At 48.9% G+C, this 18,537-nt stretch overlaps 2 protein-coding genes across 3 annotated transcripts in view; one reads left to right on the forward strand and one right to left on the reverse strand.

The window, feature by feature from the left end:
- Positions 1-6,508: 6,508 nt before the first annotated feature.
- On the forward strand, positions 6,509-12,306 carry Pomc (proopiomelanocortin). 2 transcript variants are annotated; one of them, XM_021648283.2, is made up of 3 exons: positions 6,509-6,657; positions 9,595-9,779; positions 11,615-12,306. In XM_021648283.2, the coding sequence occupies exons 2-3, from the start codon at positions 9,648-9,650 to the stop codon at positions 12,197-12,199; spliced, it is 717 nt and encodes a 238-aa protein (XP_021503958.1). In that variant the 5' UTR covers positions 6,509-6,657; positions 9,595-9,647; the 3' UTR covers positions 12,200-12,306. The 2 variants fall into 2 exon arrangements, with proteins under 2 accessions (XP_021503958.1, XP_021503959.1); XM_021648284.2 differs by having other exon boundaries at positions 6,550-6,657; positions 9,625-9,779.
- A 1,619-nt stretch (positions 12,307-13,925) lies between these two features.
- Efr3b (EFR3 homolog B) overlaps positions 13,926-18,537 on the reverse strand; it is a 75,958-nt gene continuing 71,346 nt past the window's right edge. The window contains exon 23 of the mRNA XM_021648271.2: positions 13,926-17,967. Coding sequence (XP_021503946.1) covers positions 17,862-17,967 — 106 coding nt within the window. The 3' untranslated portion in view covers positions 13,926-17,861. The remainder of the gene's footprint in view (positions 17,968-18,537) is intronic.

The raw sequence follows: 18,537 nt of genomic DNA on the forward strand, positions 1-18,537 counted from the left end.
GGCTGAGAGTTAGGCCATCTTCATGTGTCTGGTGTTGGGCTCTCTGTCATCTGGTCCTCCTCCTGGTCCCCCCTCGCCCTTTCCTCCCACAAGAAGGTCACCTCTGCACCTGCCTTTGCAACATTCTCACACCTCGGTGACATCTCTTTTCCAATTAAGCCCACACAGGTGAAAAGCTGGGATGACGAGAGCAGCCCTCAGCCCTGTGCCCACAGCCACCTGGCATGACCGCAGCCAGGTGTAGAACTGCCAGGAACCTTTACCAGGCAGGAGTGACGAGACTCAGTCAGAGCCCCTCCAGGACTTCTCTCCCTCTGCCTTCCCTCCATCTCTCCTTTCTTCCTTCCACCCCCTGCCCTCTGCCAGTACTCTCATGGCATTGAGGACGGAGCTTTTCCACTTGGTTCTAGGCCCTGCTCTGAGCACTTGAGTTATAACACATGACAGGTGGCAGTGGAGCCAACAAACTGGCAAAGAACCTTGTGAACCCCGAAACACCTTAGGCAGCAAGACTGTAGATCAGGTTGGCTTCAGACTGGGAGATCCCCCTGTCTCCGTCTCTCTAATGCTGGCGTTAAAGGCATGCAACACCATGCCAGTCAAACACTTATTCTTTTGATGTGATGCCAGTGTGCCTTCCTAGAAATCTGGGGTCTGTTGTCTTTTCCTTATAGCTATGTGGGATTTGTGACAGCTTCAACCAATAAAGGGAAAGAAGTGTTACCTTGAAACTCCCAGGGCTAAATTATAAAAGGAACATGGCCTCCACCTGTGCAATTCCCAAGGCTAGCTTATTAAAAGCAACATTACCTCCACCTGTCTAGTTCCCAAGGCTAGCTCATAAAAGGCAACATGGCTTCCACCTATGCATCTCCCAAGGCTAGCTCATAAAAGGCAGTCATAACCTCCACCTGGCTCTCTCTCAGACCCATGCTCAGGGGGCCTGGGCCTAGATCTGAGAACACCCTGCCAAAGTTCCACAGAAATGGAAAGAGGGGACCCCCAGGGGCCCTAACACTCTTCCCCAATGATTTGAGCTTCCTCAGCCCAGGAGCCATTGCTGCGAATAAATAGCTTCAGGAGCTTATCGACCTCAGGCTCCAGGCTGCCCAGAGTGGAGCAGAGACCTGATGGCGCTACTACACCCTTCTCAGAGAGCAGACACCTGAGCAAATGAAACATTTTTGCTGCCAAGCATTTAGCATCAGGCTAGGCTGTGACTCACCTAGAAACCAGAGCAACCATCGCTGACGCTGACGAGTTGGTACATTTCCATCTTTGTTTCTGCTTCTACCCGCCCCTTCATCTAGATCTACACCTTCATCTTCCATTTCCCTCACTTAGCAGTGTGCAGTGATCATTTACGTTGAGGAGTAAATAGCGAGATTATCCATCCATCCATCTATCTATCTATCTATCTATCTATCTGGTTTTTCAAGGCAGGGTTTCTTTGTGTAGCCTTGGCTGTCCTGGACTTGCTTTGTAGACTGGCCTGGCCTCGAACTCACAGAGATCTGCCTGCCTCTGCCTCCCTGAGTGCTGGGATTACAGGTGTGCCTGGCACCACATTATTTTTTACGAAGATTTCTTCCTATATTTTTTTAAGTTGTATGTGTGTGTTTGTGCATCTCTGTGCATGTGCAGATGAGTGCAGGTGTCTAGGAAGGCCAGAAGTATTGGATGGATACCTTGGAGCTGGAGTTGTAGACATGACATGGGTGCTGCCCGAAGTGGGTCCCTGTCAGAACAGTACATGCTGTCATCTGGAGAGCCATCTTTCCAGCTCTTATTGCTATTTTAAATAGCCACAGACTATTCCACTGGATGGTGTCACTATACTTTTTGTTTTGTTTTGTTTTGAGACAGGTTTTCTCTGTGTAGACCTGGCTGTTCTGAAACTTGCTCTGTAGATCAGGCTGGCCTCAGAACTCACAGAGATCTGCCTGCCTCTGCCTCCCGAGTGCTGAGATTAAAGACATGAGCCGCCACTGCCTGGAGACTTCACTATAATTCTTATAACTATATTTTAGCATTTATTCTATTTTATTATTGCTATAACTGATATCTGAAGTCTTGAAGAAAATGTAGGGTAATTGCTACACAGTTTCCTTGGGGCGTGTTTTAGGAAATGCTGGGTCAGAAGTTTAAAAACTTGATATAAAGAAAACCCATTCATCCTCCCCTTACCAGCCTATATGAATCTTATATCTCCACCTCTTCTCCCTTACTTCTGTTATAGCAGAAGCCTCCCACCCCACTCCAGCTGTGTTCAAGAATCAACTTCATTTTCTGGTTTCTATCTCTGGTTGGCTTAAGACTTAGAATGCTTGGCCAGGTGTGGTGGCATATGTCTTTAATCCCAGCACTCGGGAGGCTGAGGCAGGTGGACTTCTGTGAGTTCAAGGTCAGCCAGGTCTACAAAGTAAGTGCCAGGACAGCCAAGGCTACACAGAGAAACCCTGTCTCAAAAAGCAAAGCAAAACAAAACACAACCAAACAAAAGATTTAGAGTGGTGTTTTTCTCATTAGCAACAACAACATTCTCCTTTCCTGGGTTATCTCTATTTCAGTAGAGATAGTCTAAACTCTGTTATATTTTGAGGCAGGGTCTTATATACATGCCAAGGCTGGCCTGGAACTCTTGATTCCCCTAACTCAGCTTCTTAATTTGTGGGATGTCATTATCCTTGATCCTGCATTACCCTCAATCCCTTACCTCACTTCCATTCACCATTAGATTTCTAGAAAGAATTGTTTTGTTTTTATGCTAGGACCAAAGGGAAGAACTGATAAATCCACAAGAAGGAGACAAGTAAGGAGCACTCTTCTCTCACTAATAGGATGTCAAATAACCAGAACAGATCCAGATAACAGAGTGTAGAATAGCTGAGCAACCACGGGATATATTCTTTTGGAAACATTCATGAAACGCTGTCCAAAATGGGCCATATGCTCACCCATTAAGCCATGAACATTTGCTCAAGACTGAAATAGAACTGAGCATGCTGACTATAGGGAAAGTAAGCTAAAAACCAGTTTCAAAACATCACTAAAAAATTCCCAAGGCTTGGAAGAGAAACAGAACATTTCTCAACAATCCATAGGTCAAAGATAGAAATAAGATATATGATTCCAGGCATGATTTCTCTGTGTAGCCCTGGCTGTCCTGGAACTCACTCTGTAGAGCTGGCTGGCCTGCTCTACTTCTTGCCTCTATTTTCTGAGTGTTCTGGGATAAATGGCATGTGCCACCACTGCCCAGCTAAAAATAAGATTTTTGAACTAAATGGTAATTAAAAAAAGACATACTAAGAATTGCAAGATGCAGTAAAAACCATTCTTAGAAAGATCTTTATGGTCATATGTACACTTGCAAAAAGCCAATAGAGGTTGAATGTCACTGATGTATGTGCAATCAACTGCTTAATGTCCAACTTGAGCAGAAAAAGGATAGCCAACTAAACATGTGGAAGAGAAAGTAGAAGGTGGTAATCAGAGTAGACATTTCAAAAATGCTCTGAATAACATACATACAATACCAAAGATGACTATCATAAAAAAACTTATAAAATTGATAAACTCCTAAAAATATATAACTTACCAGTGCCAGGAACAGATATCTACAGATGCTAAGAACATGATCAGAAGCTGTAATTAGACTAGAGATGTAGTTCAGTGATTACCTTGCCTGTGTGATGGCCTAGGCTCAAACCCCTGTACCATGAAACCCAAAAGACCCCCAAACAAACAGAACAGAAAAAGAAGCTATAATATGCTATTTTAAGCCAAAAACTTAAGGAATGTATGTGAGAAGCATAAACACCTGAAAAGCCACATCTTACTAAAGTTACTTACAAGTCTTCTTACAAGAAGACATAGACAATGGGAACAGTGCTTATTAAGCAATCAAATTTGTAATTAAAGCTGTTCAGGAAGCCAGGTGGTGGTGACACATGCCTTTAATCCCAGCACTTGGGAGGCAAAGGCAGGTGGATCTCTGTGAGTCCAAGGCCAGCCTGCTCTACAGCATGAGTTCCAGGACAGCCAAGGCTACGTACGAAGAGAAGCCCTGTCTTGCCCCCCCCCCAAAAAAAGCTGTTCAGCAGACACAGTAGACATCTTAAAAGCCTGAAAGGCATCGTATATATATATCACTTTCAACCTTCAAGGAAGACACCATAGCACTGTCCTTGGATGAGTTAAAACAGAAAGAAGAGATTTCAATTTGTCTTGTGAGGACAGTGCAATTTTCATACCAAAATCTGACAAGAACTTAAAAAAGGAAAATTAGAGTTCACTCTCATGAAAGTAGATGTAAAAGGCTTAATTAAAATGCTAGCCATATAAGAAGCTCTCACCATCATTAAATTGGACTTCTTTGAAAGCACAGTATGTTCAACATTGGGAAAGCAATCAATAATGTGTTAAGAATTCACTACAGTATTAGACTAAGAGAGCAAAACTGTATTGTTTGAGGCCTCCAGAGGCACCTGCTCCAGGCTGTCAAAGAGGAACTATTGATATTAAAATGCAAAGACAATGGTGACTTTTCCCTAGTGACCTGCATGTTCAATGGCTGTGTGGTGACAATATCCCCTGTGGCCTCTTGATTCTGGTTCTGCTCTGGTTTTCTTTTTTTTCTTTTTAAAATATTTATTGTTTATTTTTATTTTATGCGCTTTGGTGTTTTGCCTGCATGTACGTATGTATGCATGTATGAAAGTGTTGACTCCGCTGGAGCTGGAGCTTACAAACAGGTGTGAGCTGCGATGTGCGTGTTGAGAATTGAACCCTGGTCCTCTGGAAGAACAGCCAGTGCACTTAACCACTGAGCAATCTCTCTAGGCCCTGGCTTTCCTTCTTGGCCTTGGATCCAGCCACCCTTTTCTCCTGCTTTTTTATTTTATTTTTATTTTTTAACATCCTATAGCCCAACCAGTGTCTCCTAATGTGGTTCGACAACTTTTCAGTTCACACTGGCCAAGTTCTTCTATATATAAGCGGGAACTCACATGATGGGCCAAGCCAACACCCCGGGTTGACTTTGATGCTGCCAGCACCAGCCTCCCAAATTTACAACAATAGAGCAAAGGAAAACAAGACAACAATCATCACCCGATTAAAAGGAGCCGAGAAGTCTGGTGAGGGCGGAGCTGGTGGGACAACAGAAGACAGAGATGAACTAGCTCAGGCATAAGCTCCGTATACAGATGAGACAGGACTGGGACTCCCTGAAGAACAGAGCATATCTCAGGATCCTGGAAGAAATAATAGCCAAGAGGGGCTTAATGAGAACCGGGGATGATGGAGAGCTAGAGCTTGAAGGGTGCTTAGCTTTCGGGGAACGCTTGGGGAAGTGGAGGCAGAAAATGGCACTCAGGGAGTATTGACGTTGGGGGTTGGGGAGGTGCAGGATACTAGATGGACAGCAGGTAACACCTCTGGAAGGGTCCAAAGACAAGGGGCACACACTTTGCTTGCTGTTAGGGAGCTTGGTGTTCTCCTGTGGCACAAAAGGAAGAGATTTTTTTGGATGCAAAGTGGATGCGGCCAATCAGAAAAGCTGAACTCTCCAGGGAGTCCTCCAGTCCCAGAACAAAACAAACAAACAAGCAAACAAACAAAAAACCAAAACGGACATCTAACCGGGGAATGATGTTCCTTCCATTGGTGGATTAAACAGGCTGACTGGTGTGACCCAGCCCTACTCCCCGCGGCCAACCACACTTCTCACAAGTTTGGGTCAGGTAGATGCCTGCATTGCAGGTCTGCCCTTTCTCCTAGCCTGGCCTGTGAGCTTCCAGCCAAGCCAGAATGCCTGGGCCTGGCCACACACATGGTGAAGGCCATTCTGCCAGCTCCGTTGCCCTCCCCCAGAGCACTGCACTCCTGGTTAACAGTCTGAGGCTGGCAGGATCTTTTCCTTGGAGTTTGGGCCCTTTTCCTTGGAGTCTGGAGTTCTGGCTAGGCGCTGGGGATTGAGGCAGGCTACACAACAAACTCGCACAACCCCAACTCCAAGAGGAAGCCTGCCCCGGGCTGCCGCGACTCCTGACAGCCTCTGTTGTCTCCCTTCTCAAAACGGAACAGAGGTTTTGACCTCACAAGGCATCCCACTTTCCCAACGCTGGGGAAATCTGAGGCATAACAGACCTGCTCTTGATCAGTGATGTTTACCTCCAAATGCCAGGAAGGCAGATGGACGCACACAGGTAACGCCACCCGGACCTGCACGACCTCAGATCTAGGCCTGCCTCACACCGGGGTGCTAAGCCTCTGCCCAGGCCTAAGCGGAGAGTCAACGCCATCCTTAATTAAGTTCTTTCGGACCTCCGGCGCCAGGTGCGCGCTTCAGCGGGCCTGTGTTAATGCCAGCCTCCACGCTTTCCAGCCACATCTGCCCTGCGCTCAGCCCCGACCGGGAAGCCCCCCTCCCGCGGCCCGCCGCCCCCCTTCGCGTGGCCCGGGATTCGCTTGTTGCGCGGCAGAAGCGCTGCCAGGAAGGTCACGTCCAACGCTCACCCACCCAGCCCTGCAAGTATAAAAGGAGGGAGGAGAGCTCCAGGGACCAAACGGGCGCCGAAGGAGGACAGAAGAGGTTAAGAGCAGTGACCAAGCGAGGCCACCGAACTTCTGAGAGCGGCATTTCCGCGACAGGTAAGGGCGCAGCAGCTCGGGACAGCTCCCCTACACTGATGATGCTCCGCAGGCTGCAATGCAGACTCCCGCCTGTCACGGCCCGGAGCTCTCCGCAAACTTTCTGAGACGGGAAAGCTGAGCGGGTTGACAGGCTGCGGCGCTCCGGAGAGCAAGCAGGTGGTTGGGCGATTCCAGAGATCGCCGCCGCCGTCGGGGAAGAGGGTGGCCCCAGGGTCTGCACGGAGGAATGAAGCATTGGGAGGCTTAGGATCACCTTAGACTCCGACCAGCCCCTGGGGAGACCTTGGGATTGTCTGGATTTGTATATCTTTTTTTTTTTTTTAAAGACAAGAGACCATATATAATGAATATAAATACACGTTGGAAAGGCAGCGGGAGAGAAGGCCGAGTCATAATAAACTCCTGATAGTGGAGTTCTTCTGCAGTTGCTGCAGACCTCCAATCTTTGTTTCCCGGCGCATCTTAGCGGACCCGAGGTGGTTGCATTGCGATAATTGTGTGAGTTACGGGACGGGATAGTAGGCTTTTTGCAAGACCCAGCCCAGATTAAAAACAGGGCGTGGAGAGGGAACTGTCCAAGGTTCTGAACCACCCTGTCTATTTTCGGAAGCCTTTAAAAGAGCTGTAGGGGCAGTGCACCCAATTTGTAAGGACCCATGCTCAGGCAAAGGGCATCTCAAACGAAGGAGAAACAGATCCCCCAGATTCTCCATGTACAAATCAGGAGACGTTTCCACAGAATGGCTGGAAGGTTTCAAGGAAAGTGAAAGTCAGTTTGTTTTGTTAATGTGTGAAGTGCGTGCAGATTAATGACTCGTAAGTAGGCACACCTCTGCCTCTGTGCTTTACAGACCGCTACGTCGGTGTCACTTGGAGAGCAGTAAATATAAGGTTCTACTGGGAGAATTTCCTGGCATATGGGGTCTCTAATAAGTGTAGTTCTGTCAAAATGAGTAAATCAAAACCTTCTGTGTTCCAGAGGTTTTAATGACTGGAATCATATTCTCTCCTATGAAAAGCACATCACTTGACATTTTCCCCACTACTTAAAAAAATCTACAAATAGGACATTTTGCTTCATTGTGAGAAAAGGGGGAAATACATGTAAGAAAAATTGGGAGATTTGGGAGTGGGGAGGGATGAGAATCTCAGCAGGTGGACTAGGAGGAGAGAGCACACCTCTGAAGGCCTGAAAATCTCGACTGTGGCTCCCTCAAAGATAAACCTCATTCCTTGGTCATCCGACTTTAGGACAACAAACACGTAGTTGACAGGACTATCAGACTCGTATGATCTTATTTTATATTACTAATATGTTTTCATGCTGTTTACCATTTTTTCTGCCTTCCTATAGCATCCTGGAGGAGAGGGCATTTGCGATTTCAGCATTTTGAGCACATCCTGGGCTGGGGTGCACAGCTCAGTGGCTGCCAGCACCTACTAATGGTTGTTCTAGAAACAAAAGCAAAACAAAAAAAAAACAAGAAAAGAAAAAGAAAAAAGACCCATTGTGTATGAGACAACCAGCTCTTGAAGAATGGCATACGAATGGAGCAGATACTGGGAAGAAAATTTTGAAGGAAGACTTTCACTCCCAACCCCCCCCTTCAAAAACAAAGGCTTGGCTCACATCTCTCCAAATGATTTGTTTTCTGCCACATTCATTTTAAAATGCATGTGTTCATTAGGCGTGAGAGACACTTAAGTCACTCACATATTTTTTAATTTTTAAAATTTATTTTTTAGTTTTTCAGGACAGGGGTTCTCTTCGTAACCCTAACTGTCCTGGTACTTGCTCTGTAGACCAGGCTGGCCTTGAACTCAGGGCTCTTCTGCCTCTGCTTCCCAAGTGCTGGGATTAAAGGCTTGCACCACCACTGCCTGGCTATTTACATTACTATGAACTGACTTTTCTAATTAAACATCTTCCTAACAGCTGGTAATCTGAAATCCACGATGAGTGTAGAGTTGGTGGGGAACTGGTTATACACTAGGGTTGCTTTAGGGGTCCTTGGATGGGAAACAGGTGTAACAGTGTAAGAACTAGCAGTGCCAGGGCTGGGCTGGGCACTAGGGGACCAAGGCACCGTGATTACCTGGTGGTCTCTTGACCTCCACATCTGCCCGAGGGTACCCTGCTCCTCCAAGAGTGTCTTCAGTGGCTCTTCACGGCAGAGGCAGCTTCCTTTTCAGCCTCCAGCCTTCCCTCTGTCCTCAGTATTGAGACCTTCAAGTTCACGTATTTCAGACAAGACTTATGACGTGTGGCGTGTATGAAACCAGGATAGTTCTAAGGAAAGTGGAAGCTGCTTTAAAAAGAAATCTTCCAAAGGGTCTGGGAAATGGCAGTCACCAGGCGGTCTGTATATAGGAAGTCAGACTGATTGCCTAAGATCTTGGCTAAGGGGACTGGTTTTGTTTGCCTAGATTCAGACCTAGCATTAGTGAGAAATAATCAAACTTTAGGCGAGAGGAACCAAAGCAGGAATTTCCTAATCCTTTGTCTTGTTTTAGTTCCTGCCCACCGCTGCATATGGAGTGTTGAACTGTAGCTTCATCCAGGCAGTGAATGTAGAATGCTAATGCTCTCTGGGAATGCAGGAAAAGCTTACCTTTATCTCTTTACCAACGTGAAAGAAATTATCTTTTTGGGGCTTCAGCTTTCCCACCTCCCAAATGAGGGGTTAGACCAAGTGATATCCCAAATAGCCTCATCTCTAATTTCTTTAAGGGTCTCATTTTAACAGGGAATAGAGGGAGAAACTGTCCATAGCTGTGTTGAATTCTCCTCCCCGTATTCCTCCCATGACATCTATACACATCTTCCATCTTAGCTCTTGTCCTCAGAAAGCCTTGGGCTGCACAAGTGAGAGCTGTTAGTGTTGGCTTGGAGTTCTTCCTGATGACTAGCCAACATTGTTCTTCTCCTTGCAGGAGTCCCACCGATCTCGTTTGCCTCTGCAGAGCCTCAGCCTGCCACCTGGAAGATGCCGAGATCCTGCTACAGTCGAACAGGGGCCCTGCTGCTGGCCTTCTTGCTTCAGACCTCCATAGAAGTTTGGGGCTGGTGCCTGGAGAGCAGCCAGTGTCAGGACCTCACCACGGAGAGCAACCTGCTGGTATGTGGGCCACGGACACCGCCTTGGTTTGGCCAGGAGATGGTACTGGGGTTTGGATGAGTCAAAAGGAAGAGGGGTGCAGGGACAGGGCAGTTCGTCACCACTGACTGCTCTGGAATGAGCCAGAGCAGCAAGTATCACTGTCCCCATAAGGTTGGGAGTAGGCGAGGGTGAGGAGGAGGCGGTTTCAGGGAAAAGGGTCCGGTCCATAATTTCTGCTCGATTATTCTCACTCCCCACTCTGTCTTCCGTGACGACCCCTCACCATATATTCAGCTTAGTGTCCTATTAACCAGGATTGCTCCCTTAGTTGACCTTATATTTCAACCCTTTTAGCCCCTCTTTAAATAGTGGAAACCTATAATTTCACTTCATATTTTTCCCTCTTTATTTTTCTCTCAGCTATAAAGCTAGTTACCGGCTAGATATTTTCATACAACATCTCCAGAGGGAGAGGGAAAGGCCAAAGTGCTTTTTTTTTTTTTTTTTTTTAACTGTTGCCAAATATCTCATGCTGCTTCTAGAAGGCAGGATTCCTGCCAACTTGCTTTCCAGTCTTTCCTGAAGAAGCATGTGAAAGCCCTCGGGGACAGGCTGAGACCTTCTAGGTCACCACAGGAGATGCGTGTGTGCGCACATGTATGCACACAAGTGCCGGGTGCCAGTTAGTGTCTGTCACTACATCCTGTTTGTTTATCAATGGACAGTTGAGGCTAGGTGATGGGAGGGATCTTCTCAAGACATGAGAGCAAACTTTCGTATACAGTGAACTTTACTCAGAGGGCCCAAGGAACCCTGGGCGATCCAGTTCAGAAAAATCCAAGACTTGATTTGAGACACACACAGGCCTCTCTTGAGATCTTACAAAAAAAAAGTGGGGGTAGGGTAGGAGAGCAGTAAACAAGGTCAGGGTCCACGATTTCTGTCCCTGCCTCTGACATCAATGAGGTGGGGAACCTTAACCAGATCTTCTTCTCTTTCTAAGGCCCCTCTTTCATTATCTGTCCCGGGGGATGGGTGCTTTAATTACATCGCTTTTATCATCCACTGCTAACATTCTGGATCATTATAATTCCGACACTCTGGTGTAGAAAACCCTCAACTGAAAGGAGTGGGTGGGATCCTTCTGTTTCCTCCTTAGCACTTTCCAAGAATCTTAAAAAAAAAAAAAAAAAAAAAAGGTTAAGGGTGCAGTTTACGTGTGAACAACACCCCCTCTTCCCCTCCCGTGAATCTTCCAGGGCCAGAGTACAGAGGCACCAGCACAGTAGTCGTGGTGGATATAGCGCCGGCCTCCCAGTTAGAATGAGGAAGAAGGGAAATGAACCAAGTGGTCTCAAAACTCTGATTGAGACCATATAAGATCAATGCCCAGAGTAAAGGACCTAGTGGGTGCAGGGAAGTTTTTGAGATAAGGGACCTAGGGTACCGGGCTGAAGTAGGCATGAAACTTTGTAGATTATTGGGGTGAGACTGAAGCATTGCTGAACATTCAGGCAGGCCCTCAGAAGCCAGGCACCTATTAGCAGGAAAGATTCTTCCCCAAATTCCAGATCCATGTCCTTCCTGGACTGAAACGGAGCCACACTTGGCTGTCGTTGACAGCATCGCTTTCTGGTGCACATGATAGCAAGACCTCGTTAGTAAGAAAGACAAGTAAGCAAGGAGTAGTTTGGGACGCTTGCTGCCGTCCAGGCAGAATCATGCAAGGTCAAGAGCAGCGTGGTGCAGCAGGTGGGTGGGTCCTCAGGGGCGAGATGGCCTCGGGACTAGGGCGCCGGCAGGGCTGGTGGCCGCAGGGACTGGATTGGCTCACGCGTCGGGCTCTCCCCCAGGCTTGCATCCGCGCCTGCCGACTTGACCTCTCGGCGGAGACCCCCGTGTTTCCAGGCAACGGGGATGAACAGCCGCTGACCGAGAACCCCCGGAAGTACGTCATGGGTCACTTCCGCTGGGACCGCTTCGGCCCGAGGAACAGCAGCGGTGCCGGTGGCGCGGCGCAGAGGCGTGCGGAGGAGGAGGAGGAGGAGGCGGCGGGTTTAGATGGCCGTCCTGAGCCGGGCCTGAGTGAGGGCAAGCGCTCCTACTCTATGGAGCACTTCCGCTGGGGCAAGCCCGTGGGCAAGAAGAGGCGCCCGGTGAAGGTGTACCCCAGCGTCGCCGAGAACGAGTCGGCAGAGGCCTTTCCCCTGGAGTTCAAGAGGGAGCTGGTAGGTGAGCAGCCCGACGGCTTGGAGCACGTCCTGGAGCCCAACGCCGAGAAGGACGACGGGCCCTATCGGGTGGAGCACTTCCGCTGGGGCAGCCCGTCCAAGGACAAGCGCTACGGAGGCTTCATGACCTCCGAGAAGAGCCAGACACCCCTGGTGACGCTCTTCAAGAACGCCATCATCAAGAACGCGCACAAGAAGGGCCAGTGAGGGTGCAGGGGTCTTCGCACTCCGGCCCCCTCCCTGCATGGGCGAGCTACTCGCCGCTGACCTCGAGCCTCTTAGAGCTACCTGTACTTAGGAAATAAAACCTTTCAGATTTCACAGCCGGCTCTGATCTTCAATGTAGATTGAGTGAATAAAGTCAAAGCACACAGTCATCCGATTACGCTATCATGTGAACAGATAGTAGGGTGTCAAGAAAACATTTCTCTACCCCCTTGCTCCAGCTCCTGATGGGGGACCAGATCGCTCGGATGGCTCAGGCTGGTTCTCTGTCCAACATTTGTAGAATGGCTGCTTAGCTGTGAACCTGGCCCAAAGATTGAGTGGCCTTAGGGACTCAAGGCCAGGTAGCACTACCGAGGCCTACGCCCCACTCAGAAAGTCTAGGATGTCACTCAAGCTCCGGGGACATTCCCTGCTATGTTGAGTCCTTATTTGAGACTTCAGGCAAGTCCCCGAACCCTCCCAGGATTTAGTTATCTGTCCCTTCATTCTTGACATAAGGGCTCTGGCCTTGTCGAGGATTAAAGGAAAAAAGATGTCATTATTTTATCAGAAAAAAAAAAAAGGGAGAGTTGAGAGTTGGTAGCAGTTCCAGTTGGATCATTCACATATACCCTCAAAACATATGGTCTTAACCCTCTCCTGTACACACCATGGAGATGGAGGCGCTGTTTTTGTTTCCTGCCTTGCTGCATCTTCCCAGCTCTCTCCCCGTGTTGCCCAACTTCAGCCCTTCATTCCCAGCTCTCCTTGAAGATCTCCATCTTCCCCGTGTGCTAAGCCACGGGCCTCCCGGCGTTTTAGTGCCCACTCACTCTGTTCACATTAGTACATATATTTAAAAAGAGCTTCTGCCTTGCTCGTCCCGTGGTCCCTGGCCCACCAGCCAAAACAGTTTCCATCAGTTGCAAACTTGGAGCAAAGCATATGGAGCCCATGCCAACCACATTCACTTTTACCAAGCCTTTAGCTTGTTCTGGGATGAAGGTCCTGCTTCGTGTCTGTTGGTCTTTCACTGCCTGGACCCTATCCCAATGCCATCCTCACCCACCTCCAGAATCTTGCCTTTTTTTTTTTAATGCAAGTCTAGGTGGAAGTCTACCTCTTAGTTATTCTCTCCTCCAGTGGCCCTGTTCATTTTTGGGGCTCCTGCGGTCTGCTCCCTCTGTTGCTGGAAGGCATGCTGTCTGACCAGGATGGCGAGTTACTTGCTGTGTGTCTGTTTTGTCCCCGTCATCTAAGGGAAATTCCCAGCTCCGAAGGCTTGTGGTATGTTTCCTCTGTTGCCTTCACAATGCTGGGGTCAGAGTTTTGCAGCCCCGTGTTTACGGCGGATGTGCACATGACTGTCACTTTAAAACCTGGTATTTGTGTACCTGTTCACGGCCCTTATGTTTGGCAGGAGCTCACAGGTACATGATGAGCCCTGGAAGTCCTGCTGTGCAGGGGAGGCTGGCTGATTAAGCTCTTCCTAATGGGAGTCGTGAGAAATGGAGCTAGAATGAAGAATGGCTCGGGCCCTCCTGAGAGATACTCCCATCTCTGTAACATCCTTCCTCTCCCTCCCTCATTAGAACCAGGTGTAAAGCAAGGGTCAGCGGGAGTGGCTAAATGCCAATGGCACACTGTTGATGTTTTCAGATTCTGTTTTTATCTGAAGGAAAAAAAAAAAAAACTATTTCCTTTGAAGAATTCAATTAGACAGCCATATGGTGATAACATTAACATTTATTTGAAAAGGGCATCATGAAGGCTCATTGGGAAACCACGACTAATAGTCCTAAAAAATGACTTTGGAATAGGCCTTCCAACACCCCCCTACCCGGAAGGAAAATTAATTTGATCCAACAAGTTTAAAATACAGAAAACTGCCACAGATGCCAATTCTGTACTCACATATAAATATGTCAGCTATTATATACACAAGGCTGGCAACTACAAACTACATTACACACATGCACAGACATAGGCACACACACTCAGCCAGGTCATGAAGGTCCAAAAGGACTCAGACACATTGAGATGGATGGGGCACAGCATGAGCTCACAGTTTTATACTCCATGTGCCAGAATCCACAGTCATGAAGAGTTCCAGAAGGGCAAGTGCTGGTCCCAGGAGATCCCACGCTCCCTGAAGGAGCCAGGCTGGTGCCAAAGGGCAGCCAACAGAGCCATCAAGTCTTTCCTGCCACTCGTGGCTTCTCCTTATCACTCCCCTGGTAGACAGGATCAAGAACAGGACATCCCACGGTTCCCCTTCTGTAGTGTTTAGATCTAGACCCAGCCTGGATGATAGGGTCATAGCAACCAGACTGTTTTCTCTGAACCTTAACCCCAGATTCCAGAGAATGGGATCTGTGCCTTAGTGTACTCTGCTTTCCAGAGGAGGTCAAGGGAAGCAGACACAGCCTACTTGATCCGTCCCTCCTCCACCTCTGAGTCTGCTTTTGAGCACAACATTTAGACCCACAGCTCAGGGCTCCCTTTTTCCCCAGAAACCCGAACACAGCCAGCTGCTCAGTTCTTAGCAGCATTCTCCACAGCAGGACGGCAGCAAAAGGGCAACTGGAAGGCACCATGACCCCGGGACCCCCAAGGAATCTGGAGGAGCCTTCAGGTTTTTCCAAATGCTACTCCAGCTGAATTGCACCCTGTGGGCCACAGGCGGCATATAGGACATGGCTGCTCTGACCAGGGTCAGTGGTCCCACACCCACGTTCCCCTGCTTTGTGTGTTGGTTGGGGAAAGACAAAGGACATTTCTAGGTTTTTTGATGATGCCATTTAGGAGTCATGAAACCATCTGTTCTAGGCTTCGAAGTACAAAGGAAACAGGAAACAGGCTCAGGACAGGGAAAACAGCAGCTGCTTCTGGATCAGGTATTTTCTGTTAATCCACTTTCTACACTCTTCATGATCAAACAAGTTAATGTCCAAGCCTCAGACACATTCGCGCCTGTTACATTCTGTCAGCAGGATGCCACTCTCTGGCCCTGGCCCTTGCCTACGAAGCTCAAACCTTGGGTGCTTTGACGGTAGGAAGATGGGGACCAGCTGGCCTTAATGAGTTTGCTGGCTCCTTTGGATTCTTGTTTACAACAGGGAAGGTGAACAGAACAAGGCACGAGACTGTGCTAACATACACCAGAGGCTTGGGAAGGGCCCTGGACTCCTGTCATGGCTCATGCCACTGTGCTGTTGCCTCTCTCCCAGGCCCTGTGATAGAGGGTCAGACTCCCCCCTGATCACCATTCTGACTCCGAGACGTACTTGGCCAAGATCAGATTCCATCCCCTGTCAACAGGCAACCCAACATCCTACTGAACAGAAGCCTAGATTAATCCTACCAAGAACAGGGTACACAGTGGCCAGCCTCTAAAAGCAGCATGTCCCTGCTGAGCAGCCTGCAGAACTGGAACTCTGTCCCTTTCCTTCTCTGTCCCAGGGAAGGTGTGAGGGTCCAAAGTATCTGGGTGGGTCTGTAGACCTCTGGTTCTGATGCTGGTTCTCAAAAGACTCCAGGGAAGTGGCTCTCCTAATCCACAACTAGGCTCAGGGCACCTCAGGGGTGGGCAATTATGCCAAGTGGGAACAATGAAGAAACAGAGGGACTCTTACCCAAGCCAAGTATGGGATAAAAGATGTGGGCAGGTAAAGAAAGACTTTTTTTTTTTTTTTTTTTTTAGCTCAAGGCTCAGATTTTCTTAGTTTCTAAAAGGTTACTTGCCTTCATGCTTATTTTAAACGAGCCTTCTTAGTAAAGAGACATCAAGGAGAAACCTCGGGCCATGCTTATAAAGTTGGGTTAAGCAACAGCCACAGAGCTCCAAAGCTGTGCGGTTGGCAGGGGTGCGTGTCATCCTCAGGCACCTGAGACCATGCAGGCCATGCTGAAGCCATGAGCCTAGAACTCGGTGCAGGGACCATGGGAAAGAGTCGCATCACAAGTGAGGACACTATGGAGACAGGGTACAAAGAGTCCCGCCTGTGACATTTACCACGTGTGCAACAGGGAAGTGCCTGTGCTCCCATCCTTCTAATTCCGGATGTTCCACCTGTCCCAGTGAGCAGGTTGCCACCATGCGGGGCTGTGATCCAGAGTGTCCTGGGAAGCCTACTGCCTCCTTAGCAAAAATGGCTCCTTTCTGACCCCAGGCCACACCGCCTACAACTAAAACTCTAGACCGGGTTCCTGCAGCTCAACAGAGCTGCTCCCCCATTCTAAGGGGCAAAATCTCTGCAGTAACATTGGGCCTGAGAGGAAAAGAACTCAGAAAACCCATTGAAGTCTGAAGGGGAAAGAAGGGACTATCCTGGGCCGTGGGGTGTTCCCACTGGAGGAGGCCTGGGAAGCTGCTGGACATCCTGGGAGGCAGGAAGACACCAAGAGGAGCATCAGGAAAGGGTTTGACAAGGACAAAGGTCAAAGAAGACAGCCTTTTTGGCACCCACCCAGTCCCTGGGCCAGCTGCTCCCAGCACACACAAGTCACACAGGCACAGGCAGGTGGCCTATAGGGAAGATGGAAGCCACAGGAATTTCTATCACCTCTACCCAGGCCACTCCCAAGGCCAGTTGTCCCCAGTGTCGCAGACTTTGCCCAGAGAGGGAAAGTACCATTTTCAGTCCTGGCTGTTAAATCTTTCTTTCTCTGAATCCCAAAGTACCACTTGCTCAACTGCTCCTCCCACTCCTAACTTCTGTTGAGAGCATCTTCCATGGGAGGAGGCCTCAGGGCTCGGGCGCTTTCTCCTCCTTTTTCAGAACCAGCTAGCTTGCTCAGCTTTCTCTCAACCCAGAGACTGTGGAGACAAAGCCATCAGGGACCGAACTTAACACCCCAGGAAACTTCCAAGACACACAGAGAGAACCAGAGAAGATCTACCACAAGTGTCCTCTGGACAGAGAAAGTGAGAAGCTGCTAAGCAGCCAGGAGACAGACTTGCCACATTTGTGCTTTGCGATGCTGCCCAGCCTGGGAGAACCTGCCCCCTCCACCCTCAGCCGGTTGCTCTTCCGCTAGCCCTGCTGCCTCCAGCATCTCTAACCCAAGCTCCTGCTCTAAGTGCTCAGCATTCATCAACCGTAGAAAAAGAAACACAGGCAACTGGAGAGGAAACAAGAGGCTGGAAAAGACACCCGAGGCTTAAGAGGTGGGAGCACATATCACCTTTGAGCAATCACACTGTCACTTCTTTATTGGGGGAGGGCTTTTCTCAGTTTCCCCAAGTGCCACCTATGCCTTCCTTAGACCAATCACGTCTTCATCCTTCATCAGGCTCCTTTCCTTGGGGGTGGCTGAGAATCCCTCATAGACACATCCCCAAGGGAAGCTCCCCAGGCCCCTCTGCTTCTCAGCAGAGACACCCTCATGATTCTCTGACCCTGGCTGATACAAAAGAGAAGACAGGTGAGGTGCTTATTAGCCCCAGAGGGCAGTGGCTGGAACTTCCTCATGGAAGATGAGGAGGAGGCAGGAGGACCACAGAGGACAACAGGCTCCACCTTTTGCTCAACTTGGGAAGAGCCACAGTCCAAGGTGACTACCTCTCGGCTGTGCCAGCTAGATCTCCACAGGGTGACAGTGGGCAGGAGGGTGGTGCGCCCACACACTGTGTCCTCTGATGACTTCATTCTCTTGCGATTCAGTACACACACAGATCAGGGAACTTCATCTCATAGACAGGGATGGAGTGGTTCTGCGGCTGGCCGTAGGCTGCAGTGATGGTTCCAGAAGGGCTCGGAGGGGGCCTAGAGACATGGAGGAGAAAGGTAGGAAGCAGGAATTGGGGCCCTCCTGAACACAGCACATGGTTTCGGTTTCTCTTTAAAACTCATGCCATCCCGTGAGTTCCCAGGCTTTCAAGGCGTTCTAGATTCTTCAGCTCAGTCAAGATTCCCTGTAGGCTCTATGGCGGTGGTCCGCAACCTTCCGTACATTGCAACCCTTTGTTATAGTTTGTCGTGATACAGACCCAATCACAAAATTATTTTTGTTGCTGCTTTATAACTGTAATTTTGCTACCGTTATGAATCATAATATAAATATCTGATATGCAACGCCCAGAGAGGCTTTGACCTACAGGTGGAGAACCGCTGCTCTGTGGTGACAGGGCTACTTTAGAAATCAAGTACTTGTCTGGGACACAAAGACTCTTGGCCCTTTCTAGGCCTTACCCAGCCAGTCCCTCGTCCTCTCCATGGTGGCTGAGTCTAGGGCTGGGAATAGAGGTGGAGAACAGAGGGAGGGCTTCCAGTAGGTGTGAGAGGAGGACTTAGCATTAATGGCCCTGACCCCTGATGCTGGACACAGTGTTAGGG

Source organism: Meriones unguiculatus, chromosome 1 (genome assembly GCF_030254825.1).
Source record: "Meriones unguiculatus strain TT.TT164.6M chromosome 1, Bangor_MerUng_6.1, whole genome shotgun sequence".
Taxonomy (NCBI): domain Eukaryota; kingdom Metazoa; phylum Chordata; class Mammalia; order Rodentia; family Muridae; genus Meriones; species Meriones unguiculatus.